We start from the raw sequence: 19,849 nt of genomic DNA, 5'->3' as shown, positions 1-19,849 counted from the left end.
CTTACCCTCTTTCCACTCCCTTGGAACCTTGTCTGATATGAGACTTGGATTAAAGTCAGATGCACTTCATCAGATGTACTACTAGTTCGCTTGCACATTCTTGTAGCATGTGAGCTGACATACCCATTGCTGTATTCGCATTGATATTTTTCAATATACTGAGTGCCTCCAGTTCATTTGCTTAAATTCTTACATCAGTAACTGCAAAGGCACCACCTGGATGATATATCCTTGCAAAATAATCAATAAGTAACTGAACTATTAATTCTGCTTCTCTCACTTTACTACCAACATTACTGAGTATAAGTAATCTTTCCATAATAATTATTATTTCTCTTACATGTTACATAGCAAAACCCTCTTGGATTTACTATGGCCTACTTAGCTAATTTTCTCTCAAAGTTTGATTTTTCCTTCTTTACTGTACTAGTTATCCTTCTTGCTTGTATTTGTTATTGCTCATGACCATGCTGATCACCTTTTTGTTTATATTCTTTCCATAGTGCTTTTTTTTTTTCTTCTCCAGCTTATGATTTATATTGTTACTCATCCGATTGATCCCTGCTTGGTTTATCCTCCTGACCCCTAGATATGTACTCTGATACTGCCTTGCTCAAACTATCCTTGACCTCTTCCCGTGCGCTAATGACATTCATTCCATGTAGTTTCTTACTTCATACACCATACCACTGCTTCAAGTTGCCTCTAAGTTTGTCATAATCGACACCTTTATATTTTTGCATAAACCCTTTCTTGACTGAAATTTCCACATGTTGAGTAATCTCCCAGGAAAAGACTGCATGGTCACTTTACCTGATCAGAGGTAGAGCTGCTATTGCAGTTATAGATACGAGGGTGGTCTGAAAAGTTCTCGGCCTAACAATGAAAAAACACATAAGTTCAAAATTATTTTTATTTTTCAACATAATCTCCCTCAAGACTAATGCATTTATTCCAGCGATGCTCCAGCGCCATTATCTCGTCCTTGTAGTGGTTCTCAGTAAGATCAGCAAAATACCACTCTACAGCTGCAATCACCTCTTGATTCGAAGAAAAACGCTGACCAGCGAGGAAGAGTTTTAGTTTTGGGAAGAGATAGAAGTCAGAGGGATCCAAATCTAGGGAATAGGGTGAATGTTCCAACAATTTATAGTGCAGATCCCTTAATTTTCCCATTACCAAAACACCTTTGTGATCAGGTGCATTGTCCTGATGAAAGATGATTTTTTTCTTCTGCAAACCGGGTCTTTTCTCGCGAATTTTTTCGTCTAGTCTGGTTAAAAGAACGGAATAATATTCCCCGGTTATTGTTTTACCCTTTTCAAGATAATTAATAAACAAAATGCCTTTAGCATCCCAAAACACCGATGCCATGACCTTTCCTTCTGATGGAACCGACTTTGTCATTTTTGGCACTGAACAACCGGCTTCTGTCTACTGTTTTGACTGCTGTTTAGATTCTGGTGTGTAATGGTGAATCCAAGTCTCATCCATAGTAATAAAGTGACTCACAAAATCGGTTTTATTCATGTTAAAATGCTCCAAGCACTGTTCAGAGATTTTCATGCAAGTGTGTTTTTGATCTGATGTGAGCAAGCAGGCGCCCATCTTGTGCAAAGCTTTCTCATTAGCAATTCTTTATGCAAAATATATCCTACACGTTCTTTTGAAATGCCTATAGTCTCAGCAATTTCATGCACTTTGACTTGCCGGTCATCCAATACCATATTGGGTGTGCACTTGATCAATGATTTCTGATGTTGTTACACTTTTGGACATCTTTCACGTGGATCATCTTCAAGGCTGGTACGGCCACGTTTAAACTCAGCAGCCCATTTCTTAATTGTCGAAAACGAAATAGAAGAGTGCCCATAAACTTTTATGAATTTCTTTTGCTGTTAAACTTTCTTTTATAAAGAATTTTATAACCACACGATACTCAATTTTATCATAAATTTAGTTTAATCCTTTATCCAAGTATAAAGCAAACAAAGTTTGCACCTGAAGTATCTTCAGGACTGAGGCAACTTGTAGTAAAGGTGGACCAAAGCTCTCATCACTCCTTGTCTCAGTATCTCCATAATGCAAAGCACATCTCCTTGCAGACATGTATAATGCTATGCATTAAGGGAAGGGCCACTATCCAGACCAGTTTCGACCTTTATTGAGGTCTCGTTAGTGGGAGCCAGACCCAGAAGTGGTGATACTTAGGCAGAAGCAATGGAGAGGTCATATTTACCTATACGAGTTGCCAAAAGGTGTACCACCTTATTATTAAATTACTTTGGATTTAGAGGAAGATGTTGGAAGTTTATTTTCCACTTGGTTAGACTATAATAAATTTAGTTTAATCCTTTATCCAAGTGTAAGCAAAGTTTGCACCTGAAGTATCTGCAGGACTGAGGCAACTTGTAGTAAAGGTGGACCAAGCTCGCATCACTCCTTGTCTCAGTATCTCCCTTAATACAAAGCACATCTCCTTGCAGACATGTTTAATGCTATGCATTAAGGGAAGGGCCACTATCCAGACCAGTTGCGACCTTTATTGAGGTGTCGTCAGTGGGAGCCAGACCCAGAAGTGGTGATACTAAGGCAGAAGCAATGGAGAGGTTATATTTACCTATACGAGTTGCCGAAAAGTGTACCACCTTATTATTAAATTACTCTGGATTTAGAGAAAGATGTTGGAAGTTTATTTTCACTTGGTTAGACTATAATAAATTTAGTTTAATCCTTTATCCACGTATAAGCAAACAAAGTTTGCGCCTGAAGTGTCTTCAGGACTGAGGCAACTCGTAGTAAAGGTGGACCAAGCTCGCATCACTCCTTGTCTTAGTATCTCCCATAATACAAACAAAGCACATCTCCTTGCAGACATGTATAATGCTATGCATTAAGGGAAGGGCCACTACCCAGACCGGTTTCGACCTTTATTGAGATCTCGTCAGTGGGACAGTCCGGTTAGTGTCCCTTCCCTTAATGCATTTCATTATAGATGTCCTCAAGGAGATGTGCTTTGCATTATGGGAGATACTGAGATAAGGAGTGATGAGTGTTTGGTCCACCTTTACTACAAGTTGCCTCAGTCCTGAAGTTACTTTAGGTGCAAACTTTGTTTGCTTACACTTGGATAAAGGATTAAACTAAATTTATTATAGTCTAACCAAGTGAAAAATAAACTTCCAACTCAATTTTATCCATTTCAAGGGATACAGACAACACTTTTGCTTCAGACAGCTGTATAATACAAACTACTTGATAGAATGACTTGCAATTTCACATGGATGCTTTTTTTTTTATCAGATCCAACACTCTCAAACACCTGGTCTCTTCCATCATGTGCTCTTTTCAGGTAATTATCCCTTAGTAACTGTATAAATTCCATTTCAATTTTGCCATGTACCCTTTCCTCCTTCCGACAATTGCTCGGCCTGTACTCATTGTGCTAATCTGCTAATGCATGTCATCTACATCTTCTTCTGGATCCCTAGGTCTATAGCAGCAACCAACAATATATTTTGTCCTATTGTCTTCTATCTCACACCATACAGCCTCAAGTGAACCATTTCCCTGGATCCCTAGGTCTATAGCAGCAACCAACAATATATTTTGTCCTGTTGTCTTCTATCTCACACCAGGCAGCCTCAAGTGAACCATTTCCATCAGATCTAAAATCTTCCTTAAGTTCTATTTATGTTAGTTAAAATTCTTCAGCTATCATTAATAATACCTCCTCTGCCCTATTTCCTTGTCTTCTCTGAAAATACAATATCGATTAAATTATGTCCCTGTAACTACATCATTCTCTGACAACTAGGTCTTACTGATGGCAATGATTATTGGGCCAAGTCGAGCTGACCAGTGCCAAAAAGTCCGTCTTTTATTTCTGATACTTCAGGAATTCATGTACATGCATTTCAACATCCCCTTGGGCTCATAGTTAACCTTATATAATGTCATTTCTTGTCCATTCAGATTCAAAACCCAGCTGTTCACAATCCACTCATACTTATCTATCCCAGGGTAGCTATTTCTGCACTCGTGCACTCACACTAATTTATCCCAGAAGTGGCTAGGCATGTGTTTGATTGCTTCCCTTCTAATATCTCTAGTTTTCCTGATTTTGCACTTCCATACTCTCACTGAACAACACTTTCTCCAAGCATCTAACTCCAAAACCATTTGAGTGCAGTGCATCATCATCGTATACAAATCCTTACATCTATCAAATTCACTACACACAATCTTCTTATTAACTCTTTGGCAATCATGACCCTTCTTTTCAGTTCTGTCCTATCATACCAAGGCAGAAGACTCCCAATCTTTACATTCTTACTCTTTATTTTCACTTCTAACAACTCTTTCATATCCTCTTTCATTGCATATTTCTCAACTTGCAAATCATTTGCACCTGCCAAAACAAGTAATTTGCTCACTTATTTCTTCTACAAACTTATAACTTCACTAACATCCTTTATCTTCACACCTGGAAACATTCTTTCATCACTTTTTTATTAAGTATACCTCTTATCATCAAATCTCCATACAATACTCTCTCTTTTCTCCCAGTTTCTCACACTTTTATCCTTTTCCCATTCTTGCTGTAGGACTGGAGAAAAAATTGCCACAAGCTTTTCTCCAGTTGCTCAGGCTTGCATTTTGTCCTCTAAATGTACTGTCTCTTTCTGTACTGGCATCTCATCATCATCATCCACATCATTACTTTTAACCACTTCCTTCAAACTCTCATTCATATTTTGTGCACTATCATTCACTGCTTCTGCTGCTTTCTCCACAACACTTTTACAATCCCAGCTTATATCATTGCAGTATGACCACATTTCTTGAAATGTTTCATTAGCATTTGCTAAAAATATTTCTGAAACAACGAAAAATAATTCAGAATGCTTGGTATCAGTCACTTCATTCTTCCACTTCTGACACAACTCACATTTCTTGCATTTGCTAATGAAACATTTCCAAAACATTAGCGATAAACAGTTCAGTAGGCTTGGTCTTTGGTTTGAATACTGGATGATTGGAATAGAGCTTTCATAAATCCTTTCTGTAAACAAGGGAAATAAAACTGAATATGAGAATTACAGAGGAATTTCTGTACTGAGTGTTCCTAGTAAGATTTATGCAAGTATTCTTGAGAAACAACTAAAGAAAATTGTGGAGGAGAACAAGCTGTGTTCAAGCTAAACAGAGGCTGTTAGAATCAGGTTTTTCCTTTTAGGACAAATAGTGGAGAAATCATAGGAATATTACCAGGATCTGTATTTAAGTTTTTTAGATCTGAGAGTGGTATAAGACAAAGTGCCAAAAGAAAAGCTGTTCAAAATGCTAGTTATATGGTGTAAATGGGACATTATATCAAGCAGTGCTTATTCTGTATTTGAGTTGTAAGTCAGCAGCTAGAATTGAAGGAGATACAGGAACATGGTTTGATGTTAAGTCAAGTGTGACACAAGGATGTAAGTTATCTCCACTGTTATTCATCATCTATATGGATCAGATTATAAAGGTAAGTGGTGTTAAACCCAATAAAATTGGAGATGTTAATCTCAGCTCTTTATTTTATGCAGATGATGTTATACTTCTGAATAAATGCAGTACAAACCTGCAGGATTCCCTGACCAAACTAAATAACTATTACATAGTATTTGGTTTGAAAATTAGCAATCAAAAGACACACACAGAGACAGTGAGAATAAGCAGAAACACAGAAAACATCTACCTCATCTTGAATGGAGAACCTATAGAACAGGTAAAACCTTTTAGCTATTTAAGGCAAAAATTAAATGTGGAAAGAGACAGCAGAATTAGCAAAGCTAGTATGGTCAACTGAATAAGTTTATGTGGAATAATAGAGAAATTAGTCAGAACACTAAACTAGCTGTGTACAAGACATCATTAAAACCAATTTTAACTTATGGATATGAGAGCTGGGTTAGAAATAAAACACTTGATCAAAGCCTGGACACCAAAGATATGAAAGTTCTGTGAAAAATTAGGGGAGTGAACAGATGGCATGAATCGCAGTATCATATTAAAAATGAGGATATTAAGAAAGATCTTGCTGTTAGCATTTAGGAATGTGTTAGCAAAGCTAATCTCAAGTAGAATGAGAGAAGAAAGGTTAGCAAAACAAGTGTTCTTTGCTAGGGTGGCAGGAAAAAGACCCAAAGGAAGACCAGATCTAGGTGGATTGATACAGTAAAAAGAGAATAGAGAAATATAAGATATGATAATTTTGAAGTCTTAAAATGATAACAGATTCATTTGGAGGAAACTTGTTGATAGGAAGTTTGTAGTGATGTAGCTTTTTCATGTAGTGCTCTGATAGTATCCTGTAAGCCCCTAAGAGTACATATCAGGAATTTGATGATGATAAAAATACTTGATTGCTTTTCCTGACCTGGAGAAAGCCTTGAATGATATTGTAACCCAATCTTTTAAATCTTAAAAAAATAAAGTGAATTGGAGAGATAGAAAGTTAATAAGGCACCAGAAACTTGGAGGCATTTGAACTTTGGGTCTGGTGAAGAATGATGAGAATTAGTTGGATAGAAAGAAAAATTAATGAAAAAGTTTTGAACATGGTTTAAGAAGAGCAGTCACTAATGGAGGGGACTGTGGAAGGAAAGGATCTAATAAGCAGACCAAGAATTTCTTATATAAAAAACTTAACAGTAATAATTGGAGCTAAGTACTATGATGAAATAAAAAAAGAAAGGCACAGTACAGGATGTTATATTATACTGCTACTGCTACCCAGTCTCTGGATTGATTTACTCAAGAAGAAATTATATTAATTATACTAAATTAAAATTTTTTAATGATGTTCATTTAAGATTTTTGCTTGGTAGATTTCTTTCAATTATATTTGTATTATTTTAATTTTTTTTATTATTATTATAAAACAGGACAGGCAGATGGAGAATCAGATGCTGACACTTCCCAGTCCCATGGTAATAGTGATGATTTGACATCATCTTCAGGATGGCAAGGTGATAGAGACCACAGTGGCCAGACTTCAACTAGTTCAGATGCAGATTCCCGCACTAGTAGTGAAGGAGTTTTGTATAAGGTATTTGGGTTATATATGCATGTTAAAATAGAATGAAAATGGGAAGAACGAGTGTTATTTTTTTATACTACTTAAGGACAAGCATATAACAATATCCACTTTAAGAAATCAGAAAAGAAAAAAAAATGAGAAACAAATAAGTAAATAAATAATATAGTTATTATATGATGATTTATATCATGATTCCATCAAACATACAGAAACGTTTTGGAAAATTTTGGTGAAAAAAGCAAATCTAATAATAATGTTAAGTATCTGCTGGATTTCTGCTCAGAATACAAAATAGTCATTACTACCAGCATAAAGATATGCACAAGTTCACGTGGAGAGCATATGAGAAATAATAAAACCCTCATTGACTGTGATATTATTGATAGTGATATCTTCATGCTGATTCAGAATAATGAACATACAAAGAATTTGAAATTGGAAGCATTCATCACTTAATTTTAAACCCGGCATTAGTAAGGTGGGGTGCCACAGACCAAAGATATAAAAAGAAATAACTGTGACACTGCCACCTTACTGATGCTGGGTTAAGTAGGATAAAAATGAATATCGCATTGAAAAGAACAATATGTAAGAAAATTTTTAAAATAAAATAAAAAGTTGAAGTTGAGCAGCTTTTACAGGTTAAACTGTAAACTCAGCTATGCAAACATTATTCAAGAAAAAAAGTCAAAGAGTTCAAAAACAAGAACCAGACCTTGGAATCTAGCTGGAAAACTCTGAAGAAAAGTGATTGATTCAGCTAGGGAGGCATCTAGTGAAGTTGTCTGCAAGGATAGAAAAATAAGAACACCATATTGGACACAGGTAGTTAAGACAAAGTAGTAGGACAAAGATGCAATCTTGGAAAAGAAGTAGTATACTGGAAATTCCTTGCAAATAAGTTGGGAGATGCCCTTAAATAATACAGAAAAAATATATGATTGCTAAGCTATGTGTAAGAGTAACTAAGCAAAAGTCACGAGAAGACTTCAATAAATAATCAGGAAGGTGGCAAAATGTTGGAGGCTATTGAAAAAGCTTAGAAATGGAGACAAGAGAACTCTGTAAAAGGAATTATAAATGATAAAGATGACATGAACTGTGAAGATAATGATATTCTAGATGTTATTGCATTGCTCTTGAATAAAAAATATTCAAGAGCAATGCAAATAGGAATTAATATCAATACTTGAAGTACAAGACGCTATCAGAAGCCTGAAATGTGGAAAAGCAACTGGAGTAGACGATATATTCAACCAGAAATGCTCATATGTGGAGGTATAAAAGTTTTGCTGTGGCTATACTGCAAAATTCTGAAGGTCAAATTCTTGATTATATGAGTAGTGCTCTCACAGTTCTTATGTATAAAAAGGGGAATAAAACAATCTGAGAATACAGAAAAATTTCAGTACTAAGTATTCCATGTAAGATTTATGAAGGCATCCTTGAGAGGAGACTAAGAAAAATAGTGGAAAAACTTGAAGAACAAATAGTTTAGGAATCTTGGGAATACAGGTAACCGTATAACGCAGATGTTAGGTTCCATAGAAATGCCGCATTATATAAATCACGTTATACGAGACTTAGATCACATAGAAAAGGTAGGGTTAGGTTCTGAAATCGTTTTTTTTTTTCTAAATTATATAAACAACAATGACATATCCAACAAAAACAATATTTGTATTTAATTCAGGTAATTCATGTAAGTTAAGAAAACATAAACTATGAGACAAATACGTAGTATAAAATTATAAAAATTACAAATTGTACATAAATTTCATTGCACATAATGCATAAATGTTTTAGACACAATAAAATAAAGCACATATTTTAATCATCATCACTGTCTTCAGAAATAACATTTCGTAGATGTTCTTTAAGTGGCCGGAGGTCGTCACCACTTGAAATCTTTTGGATATCATTTGTATAATTCTCACATGTATGTAACTCACCAGAAAATAAACTGCTCAGTTTGAGATTAACACACTTATGATTTTAAATGCACTATACTGGCAGAAAACGAAGACAATTTTCAGCAATAAACACTTTATAGAGTAAACCCACGTCTGAGAATATTGTTGGCATGTCAACAATTTACAGGTGATATCCTTTTATATGCTTATAAATTATTCAAGTTTTTTTTTTTAATTGTTACAATATGTATAAGCTGAATTTTGTTTTACACAAGACAGCTGCTATAAAGACATGCATATGATTGGTGCGGTATTAATAAAAGATCGTGCAACCCAAACACAAAAACAACCGACAAGTGTTGAGTTGAAATGATAATTCTCTTCAATCGAATTCCATAACATCTGAAACTGTCATAACAACATTCACTATAAGTTTTAACATATTCACAACAGAGTGTCATTTATCGTTCCAATGGAACTTCTCAGTACTGACTGGCTCAAATCACACAAATGTTTCTACCCTTGGTTGAATTTTATGGCTTCTTGTTTGCATTTGAGGTGGCAGTCGAACCCACACATTCATTATATGGCATGTTTCAATTCTTGGTAGTCTTTTATTTTAAGTTAGCCTTTGTGATCTGTCATAATGACATCAAGAATTTCAAATGCAATAAAACAAACACTTATTTCATAATTGAAAAATTGGACAATAGTTTTTAGTTGGATACCGTGTTTCAGTGCAACATATGGTTTTGCTTAAGTCTATACAGCATAGTTTCTGTAAGAGGGGACATGCGATTTATTACTTAGCGCCATTTTTATTCCATCTGTCTCTAATTGCACTATTTATTGAGAATGACACAGACTGCAAAAGCCTCTGTACAGTACCTTATTCAGTGATGCAATAAAACTAAATTCGATACTTATAACTACTTGCACGATACGGGCAGACACAAATTTAACGAATATAAAATTTGATTTTTAAGTCCTGCAGTGAAAAATATGGGGGAAAAAAAAAAGGGTTACCGCGTTATATTGAAAGCGCATTGAAAAGGGATGCTACAATTTGTAGACTGCGTTATATCGAAACCGCATTATACAAGGGTTACCTGTATAACAAAAATCTGTACTTGAGTTTCATAGATCTGGATAAGGCATACAACAAGATGCCCAGAGAAAAGCTTATCAGAACATTAAAATTATATGGGGTAAACAACACCATTCATTATACAGAGCAATACATAGTCTATGTCTAAGTTGTAAGTTGGCAGTTAGAATTGAAGGAAGTACAGGAAAATAGTTTGATGTCAAATCAGGTGTAAGACAAGGGTGCACACTATCTCTACTCCTATTCATCATCTATATGGATCAGATTACGAATGAAAGTGGCATTAAACCTGATATTAGAGTTCCCTTTGCTATGTGCAGATATCTCCTCTTCTCTTAGCAACTGACTGCAATCTTGTACTAGTTTCCCCTCTCACAGAATGCGAGAGGGGAAATGCCCCACCCTCCAACCACTCCCAGTCTGTGGAATTTCGACTCCTCCTTCCTTTGGTCTGACTCTTGTTTCTGCTCATCTGACCCTAATACCTACTGCAAACGAGTCACAGAAATTATTCTCAGACATGAATGCCTATATCCCACTCCCATTTGGCCTATAATCCTCATATTTTTCAAGCCCAGGTTCAACTGAAAGTATATCAAAGCAGTTGAAGAAAAAATTTAGCTTACTGCATGTGGCTCACTTCAAGAGCTCTGGCTTCATATATACCAAAGCACACAATATATGCTAATCAGTCATCAGTAGATCCAAATCTGATTTCATAAAGGCCAACAGCAAAAAAAACTTGCTTCCTGTCCAATGGAAGCTGTGCCTTCTAGTCCCTTGCGAAGGCCAATGGATGCAAGTTCTGCTCCCTGCACTTCCACCCCCCTCTCTCATCCTGATGACACCACTGTTACTTCACCCAAAAATAAAGCTGAATTCATGGCATCACTCTTCCTTGAACTACTGCATAGATGACCAAGGGAAATCAGCTCCTGCCATACTGGAATCCAAGCACCATGTACTTCTTGTAGTTTTTCAGCAAAAAGACATCAGAAAACTACTGAGTCACTTGGATACTAAAAAGTATTCTGGTTCTAATGGCATCTCTCCAATTGTTCTCAAACATTGTGCTCCAGGGATAACACCCGTGCTGCATCGTCTGTACAGTCTATTGTACATATCTGGTACTTATCCCAATGCAGGGAAACAATGTCATATCCATTCTATTCCAAAAAAGGCCAATAGAAATCTACCATCAAACTATTGATCAATTGCCATCACCTCTGTTCTCTCCATAATAATGTAAAAGGTCATCAGTAATCAGCTCCTCCACTTCTTAGAGGATCACAAATTAATCAGCAACCACTAGTACATATTTCACCATTCAAGATGCACAGCTGACCTCAGCTTACATCACCCACCACTGGACACATATCATGGAAAGGATTAGAGTGATTTGTGCTGTTTCCCTTGACATTTCCAAAGCTCTTGACCATGTGCAGCATAAAAACCTGCTAAACAAATTGCTATCCTTTAGTCTTCCCACCACCCACTGTAATTGAGTAGCCAGCTTTCTTTCTGGTCATTCTCTGCAAATTATGGTAGATGGCATCCTCTCTCTCTCTCTCTCTCTTCATCATCAATGCTGGAGTGCTTTAAGGCTTTGCCCTATCACCTACTCTCTTTCTCCTGTTCATAAATGACCTATGCACAATCACCACTAATCCTATCCACAGCTTTGTAGACAATAGTACTCTCCACTCATTCTACTCAGATGACCGAGGCTACAAGGTCATCTACAACTAATGCCGTAAACATTAATTTACATACTATCCTTTAAGGGGTGAGGACAACCTTGTCATGTTCAGTGTTTTCCCTTTTCTCTCACCAAGGCGATCTCAACTCACCTACCCTTACCCTCAGTAATACTCAAATCACTAGACAAAATCGGATCTCTCTGCTTGGACTAACGTTTTCCTCCAGTCTCTTCTAGCTTAACCACATCATATCAATAGCCTCCTCAGCATCCAAAAACCTGGCTGGCCGAGTGGTTAGCATGTCCACTCTCCAGTCAAGAGGCTGCAGGTTTGAATCCCGCCATGGATGTTTATGATTGTCTGTGGAAATATTAGTGGTGGTCGACGGTAGATGGTATTGGTGTAGTTGCAGTCAGTTGGTGCATTGTGAGTGGTGGAAGCAGAGTTGTAGAGTAGATGCCCTCCCTTGATGAGTTTTTGGACTCCCTGTAGGTGACAAATAATAATATTCTCTTTCGTTCAAGATGCTATTTTACACCCATCCAACTCTGAAACTGTATACAAGTCCCAAATCCACCCATGCTTAGAATACTGCTTACATGTTTGTGGTGGTACACCTAAAACATCCTTCAAAATCCTTAATGCTGTCCTAAATGCTGAGCAATTAGGCTAATAGATGGTCCCTCTCTTACAGACTCACTTCAAACTCTGTCTCATAAATGCAGTGTTTATTCTACAGGTATTTTCATGGGCACTGCTCCAGTCAATTGGCAACCATCATTCCTCCACTTTCTGTTACACCCATTAATACAAGAGCAGTTGCTGCCCAGCATCCCTTTACTGTATAACTGCAAACACTAAAACTGATTTTATTTTTCCTCTTTTATTCTATCCAACCTCTGTCCTCTTGAACAGCCTTTCTCATAATGCTCATTCCATAAAGAATTCCCAAACAACTACAACCTACAGCTCTTTTTTTTTTTTTTTTTTTAAAAAAAAAAAAAACCACCAACAAACTTCTATCTCAGCCTTCATCTGCACCCCCCCCCTCTTCCACCCATTGCAAGTCTCCAGAATTCTCTAGCTAACTTCTGAAATAACAGCTGTAACATATCTTGGAAACATAACGTAGGCTTGGAAAATTTAAGTTGCATTCTCAATGGAGAACCTATAGAACAAGTAAGATATTTCAAGTATTTAGGCACAGTTTTTAGTGAAGATGGCAAATTAAATATGGAAATAGACAACATAATAAGCCAAACTGATATGGTGAGGAGTCATTTGAATACATTTATATAGAATAAGAAAAAAATTAGCCAAAACACTAAATTAACAAATTACAAGACAGTGTTCAAACCAGTTTTAAGTTAATAATCTGAGAATTGGGTTAGAAATAAATCACTTGATCAAAGATTAGAGACCACTGATATTAGAGTCCTGAGAAAAATGAGAGATGTGAAGAGATGGCATCAATTGCAGAATTATATTAAAAATAAGATATTAGGAATGAACTTGACATTATTAGCCTTCAGAAACTTGTAAGCAGAGTGAATCTAAGATGATATAATTACTTGAACAGAATGGGAGGTGAAATTTAGCAAAAACTAATGTTTGATGCCAAGATTTCAGGAAAAAGACTCAGAGGAAGACCAAGATTTCTCACCATTCCTCAAGGAGGATGTTAACTGATCTACCAATCTGCCCAAAGTAGGCCAAATTGCAGGCACAAGGACGTATATACACTCTGGGATGTTCAACAGGATGTTCAGTTAATATAGACAAAATAAAAAAGAAAAATGACATCTGTGATCATCTGTGTGGTAAGTTAGGATTGGCAGACCATGCTCTGGATACTCCTTCATATAGATCAGATGGTGGAAAACATCTTTATTACAAAGAAGTCATAAGTCTGAGAGACTATTTTTAAAATCAGCATCAGGTATGAACCATGATTCTGGAGCTAACCTCAAGAAGTGTGGTTGCATTAATTTACCAAAGATATTGGAAACTATCATTTTAAGGTCTGATAGCCTGACTTCTCTAAATTGAGACGGTGCCATATAAGGACATTAGATCTGTCATTTATAATTTAAATTCTTTTTCTCAATTATGTAGTTTAGTGCCTATCACAGTTACAGTTGTGCTCTGATGATGATGCTGGTTAGAAAACCAGCAAAATATTAGTGAGTTTAGTAATTTTTTTTCCTCTCTCTTGGTTGTTTATACTGTAAAACATTATTATGAATCATCAATGATACCTAAGCCTTTCTATACATAGCTAAACATATGTCATGGAAGCTTTGTAAGAATATAGAAGATAGATATCAGGAAAGTTGTAAAATGTTTTGGAAGCTATATGTGAAACAGAGGAAAGGGTACTGTAAAAGCAATCAAGATGATCACGATGTCTTGAAAACTGAAGATATAGATGTCTGGAATAATTTCAAATATAGAAGTATAAAAGGTTTACAGTGATTGCACTTCATAATTCAGAAGGCTTGGTCATAAGATCAAATTCCAGATGATTGGAACAAGCTCTGATAGTACCCATGTATATGGAGGGAAATAAAGTAATAAGAGAATTACAAATATTCCAACTGAGTTTTCCAGGTGATATTCATGCAATCACATTTAAGAAGAGGATATGAAATATTGCTGAGAAAAATTATAAAAGAGAAACTTGCGAAGAACAAGCTGGGTTCAAGCCAAATGAATGTTGTCAGAATCAGATTGTCACTTTAAGACAGATAATTGAGAAATTGTGTGAATCAAAGATCTGTATTTAAGCTTTGTAAATCTAGAAGAGACATGTGACAATGTTTGTGGAGAAATGCTACTATTATATGATGAAAATGGCACATTATACTGGACTTCAATCCTGTCTTGATGTTTAGATGTAATTCCATTAATCGGTACCATGTTTTGACTCAGTACAAAGTTTGGTATAAATACTTAGTCTGTATTTAAATCATAAGTCAATAGTTTTGATATTGAGGATATGTTGGATGATGGTTTGAAAAATTAGGTGTAAGCCAACAAAAGTAATGCTTTGTAAAGGTTCTTAACCTAGTAAAAATGAACAAACTGTTACCTGACATTAACATATACCAATCAGTTAACTATAACCATACAGAATGCATTAAAAAAGAAAAAACAGAATTGCTTAATTCAGTAACCACGTAGCTGACAGAAACAATTAAAAAGTTGATACCTCACTATGCACACTTCTCCTCACATTATGACATGCATGAAAATAGGCTACCACTTCAGCCTATCATATAACCAAGAAACTAGGCACTTAAGGAGTTGGTAGGTCATTTTCCCTTCCTACATAAAAAACACACAACACTTCATAAACAAAATTAAAAATATTACAGTCAGTTTTGACATTATTGCCCTTTTCATGAATGTCCCAAACACTGACACAGTTATTTTTTTACAAAACAAATTTCCTCCCAACATCATAGCTTTTTTTTTGTCCATGTTCTTCATTCAGGTTATTTTGTGTGGCAAAATCATTTCTACCTGCAAAAAAGAAGATACAGCCATGGCTCCTCAGTTTTCCCTCCCATAGCAAACCTTTATATGGAACATTTTGAACAGAGATCTCTAGATTCAGTGACCTGAAACCCAAAGTTTGGCTAAGATATGTTGATGACATATTCACCATTTCGTCCCTCAGCCACCTAAATATTCAACACAGATACATTCGATTCGTTATTAAAATTGAAAACATCAACATACTTCATTTTCTGGATACACTTGTTACATGTGCTCCCTCAGGCTGTCTGTAATATTTTTAATTTTGTTTATGAAGGATTGTGCTTTTTTATGTAGGAGGACCTACCATTTATCGTAAACCAACATAGAGACTCATACCACCACCCTACACAAAAACTAGATGTTATTAATCCTCTAAAAAACAAACCCTTAACAACTTGCTCTGATGGGTAGTCTCTGAAGAATAAATTTGAAATAATAAGAAAAATGTCTATAACAAGAAAACAATCCATAGAACCCTTCACAAAAACACATTCAAAAATAAAAAAAGATTACAATAAGGTCATAGCCATCCCTGTATTATTATTATTATTATTATTATTATTACGGGTATCTCCATGGAGTCAGTAGACTCATCGCGGGAGACCCAAACTAGCAAAACAATATCTGTCATATCTCTTCTTGAATTCATTTACAGACGAAGAGCTCACAACTAAGTCAGGCAATGAATTCCACTCATTCACCACCCTCCAGGCAAAAAATCTTGTTCTGACACCTTTGTTAACCACACTCTTCTTTAATTTCCAGAGATGACCTCTTGTTCTTCCATCACTATCACACAGCTGAAACATTTCCCCTGCATCAATCCTATAAAAACCTTTTAGTAATTTGAATGTTTCTATCATATCCCCTCTTCTTCGCCTATCAACCAATCTCTGCAATCCACAAGCTCTCAATCTATCAATGTAGGGAGCATTTTTTATATCACTCACCAACTTGGTCACTCTTCTCTGAACCCTCTCCACAGCCTCCTCATCTCCAAGGAATCCAGGTGACCAGACCTGAGCACAGTAATCCAAATGTGGAAGTATCAATGCTTTATAAAGGGGAATAATAACCTCTTTATCTCTGGATGTTAGTGTGTTCCTCAACAACCAAGTAATCCTATGTGCAATCTTGGACACCTTAGCAATGTGTCCTCTGAACTTCATCTCCCTATCTACCAATACCCCTAAGTCCCTAGCCTCATCAATCTCTTGGAGTACCTTTCCATCGATGTAGTACACAGCTGGTAATCTTTTAATCCCAAAATGCATGACTTTACACTTTTCCACATTGAACTGACATCCATTTTCTTTTGCCCATTTTACCAGCTTATTTAAATCCTCCTGCAAACTTTCAACATCAGCTTGATTTTTTATTGCACTACACAACTTTGCATCATCAGCAAACAACTGAATATCTCCCTTTAAGCCGTTTCCTATATCATTTATATACAAATTAAACAACATTGGCCCAAGCACAGAGCCCTGAGGTACACCACTGGTCACCTGCCTCATTCTGGACTTGGCTCCTCCATACACCACCTTATGGTATCTCTCCCTGAGCCATTCTCCTATCCATATCACCAATTTAATATCCATTCCCATCTGCTCCAATTTGCATAACAGTGTTCTATGGGGTATCCTGTCAAAAGCCTTAGCAAAATCCAGAAGTACCACTGTGTAGCCAGTTCCTTTGTCCAACTCGGATGTTATTCTATTATGAATAGTTAATAGATTGCTAAGGCAGGATCTACCTTTAACAAAACCATGTTGGCCTCTATAGAGTATCATATCCTGATCCACCCATTCTTGAATTTTGTCTTTAACCAACTTTTCCAATACTTTTACCACTACTCCTGAGATGGTGATTGGTCTGTAATTCAATACCGCAGTTTTAGAGCCACCCTTATGCAAAGGAACCACTTTGCCTAACTTCCACTCCCTAGGGACCATACCAGAGTTCAAACTTAAATTAAATATCCAGGTAAGAGGGGTTGACAATTCATTTGCACATTCACGCAACACCCGAGCTGATATTCCATCTAAGCCTACCGCAGTGTTTGCATTTAAGTTTTGCAATATATTTAATACCTCTGATTCTTTAGCTTCAATTCTCACATTAGGTATTGCTATAGGTATAGAGATATCCTCACTTGGGTGATAGACTTTTGAGAAGTGATCACTCAGTAACTCGACTATTACATCTGATTTTGTCACCTCAATACCATCAGCACCCACTAAGGTTATCCTTCCGAAGTCATTCTTCCTCTTACTTGCCACATAGCGGAAGAACTCTTTGGGATTACCCTTGATCTCTTTGGCTAAGGTCTTCTCATAATCTGATTTAGCTTTTCTTACTATGTTGGTAACCTTCCTAGCTTGAGCCTTGTACTGCTCATGGGTGTCCTGATCGCCCTTCTCCTTGTAAATTCTCCATAACATTTTCTTTTTTTGCAGTTCAAGCTTGATACTACTGCTCATCCATCTAATGCCTGCCTTGTTTGACCTCCTGACCATAGGGACACAATCTGATATTGCTTTCCTCAGATACCCGCTGATTTTATCCCAAGCACTGCTGACATCTTTCCCTTGCAATATGTTTTGCCATGGGATGGCTGCACACTCACTCCGAAGCTTGTTATAATTGCCTAACCTGTAGTTCCGTACATACCCCTTCTTAATAGAAAAATCCACAGATTTTGCAACCTCCCAAGTCAATACCACATGATCGCTTTCACCAACTGGTGGTAACGAGGACACCTTACTTATGCATATAACCTCTGAACCAATAACCAGGTCCAACACTCTCACACCACGTGTCCCTTCAGTTACGTGCTGTTTCAAGTAATTATCTCGTAGAAGATGTATGAACTCCATTTCCTTTTTGCTACGTGATATTTCCTCCTTCCAATTGATATCACCATAATTAAAATCCCCCATAATAATCACTAAGCCTTCACTCATTGCACTAAGTTGCTGATGCATGAATTCAATATCTTCCCCCGTACTCCCTGGCCTATAGCAGCATCCAACTGTATATTTGGTTGCGTTGGTCACTATTTCGCACCAGACTGCCTCAAATGAACTCTCATTCACATGTCTATCATCATGATATACTACTTTCTTTGGCTGCAACACATCAGCTATCATCAACAGTACTCCTCCTCCTGTTCTATCTTCTCTATCCTCCCTGAAAATACTGTACCCATCACATTCAATTCCAGTGACCACATCTTCTGCTGACAGCCAAGTTTCACTAATGCCTACAACTTTTGGTGAGATTTCACTGACTAATGCCAAAAATTCTTCTCTCTTATTTCGAATGCTTCTAGCATTGGTATACAAAAATTGCAGATTCCCTCTAGATCTTGTACCGGCTTTAGAACTGATATATAAGTCACTAACTACCGTAGTCCTATGCCGATTTTTATCCCCTCTCTTCTGCAATTTATTTTGCCTATAAGGATCAATAAATACACAATCAGTGCTAAAGTTTCTCTCTCTTACACTCAACCTTTTCAATATTAGTTTCCCTGCCCAATAACTTCAACCTGTTCAGAAAACAATAACTCCTTCAATCGCTTATGTCCTTCCATGTTAAGATGCAGTCCATCTCTAGCATACAACTGCCTTTTTCCTTCAAACACACTCCAAACATCAACAAACTCCAGACCTCTTTTTCTGCACATTCTTGCAATCATATCATTCATTATCATTGCTCGTCTACTTAACTCGTAATTGTCAAAACGAGGCAGCACGCACACTATTCTCCCATTGACACTTTTCCTCTTCACAATATCTAATAATGTTCTTAAATCTTTTCCTACCCGATTTATACTACCTCTCAGGTCATTCGTACCCACCATAACTATCATCTTGTCTGTTTCATGCCCTCTCTTTATCGCTAAAGCCACTCTTTCTATTGTCCCATCAGCCCAGCACTCCTCATGCATAGCACTCTCCATACCCTTAATCATAGAATCACCATATATTTTACCACTCTTAACTTCATTCAAGTCCACACTCATGGACTCATTCTCTACACTATTCAGCATGACTCTCCCAGCTTCATTACTCAACTCTCTATTACTTACCCCCCCACTCTCACTACATCTCATTTCTTCTAGGCCACTTGTGGTTTTATTATGTTGACTCCCAATCACTTCCATACTATTTATTACTGAATCATTCACCAAAGACTCACCCATATGTAATCCTGTTCTAGTTACTTCAGCTAAAGTAATCTCTATAGTCCTAATTTCTCTGTTTAACACATTAAACTCAGCTTTAACTTCCAGAATCTCCTTACCGATCACTTCCACTTCCTCATGAAGAAGATGAAGGTCATTTTTCATTTTCATAAACTCCCGCCGAAGTTCTTCCGCTACGGTCCCGATGTCAGCTTCCATTCCTAAATGCTCCAGCCTATCCCGACACTTCTCACATACGTCGACATTTTCTTTCTTCTTATTTTGCCAGACCGACCACAGATCCTTCAC

The 19,849-nt window shown here is 36.7% G+C and overlaps 1 protein-coding gene across 1 annotated transcript in view; it reads left to right on the top strand.

The window, feature by feature from the left end:
- Positions 1-19,849, top strand: part of LOC150104772 (protein inturned-like) — a 369,111-nt gene that overhangs the window by 320,885 nt on the left and 28,377 nt on the right. Inside the window, exon 17 of the mRNA XM_090395627.1 lies at positions 6,930-7,093. Within this exon, the coding sequence (XP_090251753.1) occupies positions 6,930-7,093 (164 nt within the window). The remainder of the gene's footprint in view (positions 1-6,929; positions 7,094-19,849) is intronic.

The sequence above is a fragment of the Typopeltis vanoorti genome, chromosome 7 (genome assembly GCF_054136105.1).
Source record: "Typopeltis vanoorti isolate ZY-2024b chromosome 7, IOZ_Tvanoo_1.0, whole genome shotgun sequence".
Lineage (NCBI taxonomy): Eukaryota > Metazoa > Arthropoda > Arachnida > Uropygi > Thelyphonidae > Typopeltis > Typopeltis vanoorti.
Note: the sequence above shows the minus strand (reverse complement) of the source record. Positions and strands in the feature narration are given on the sequence as shown.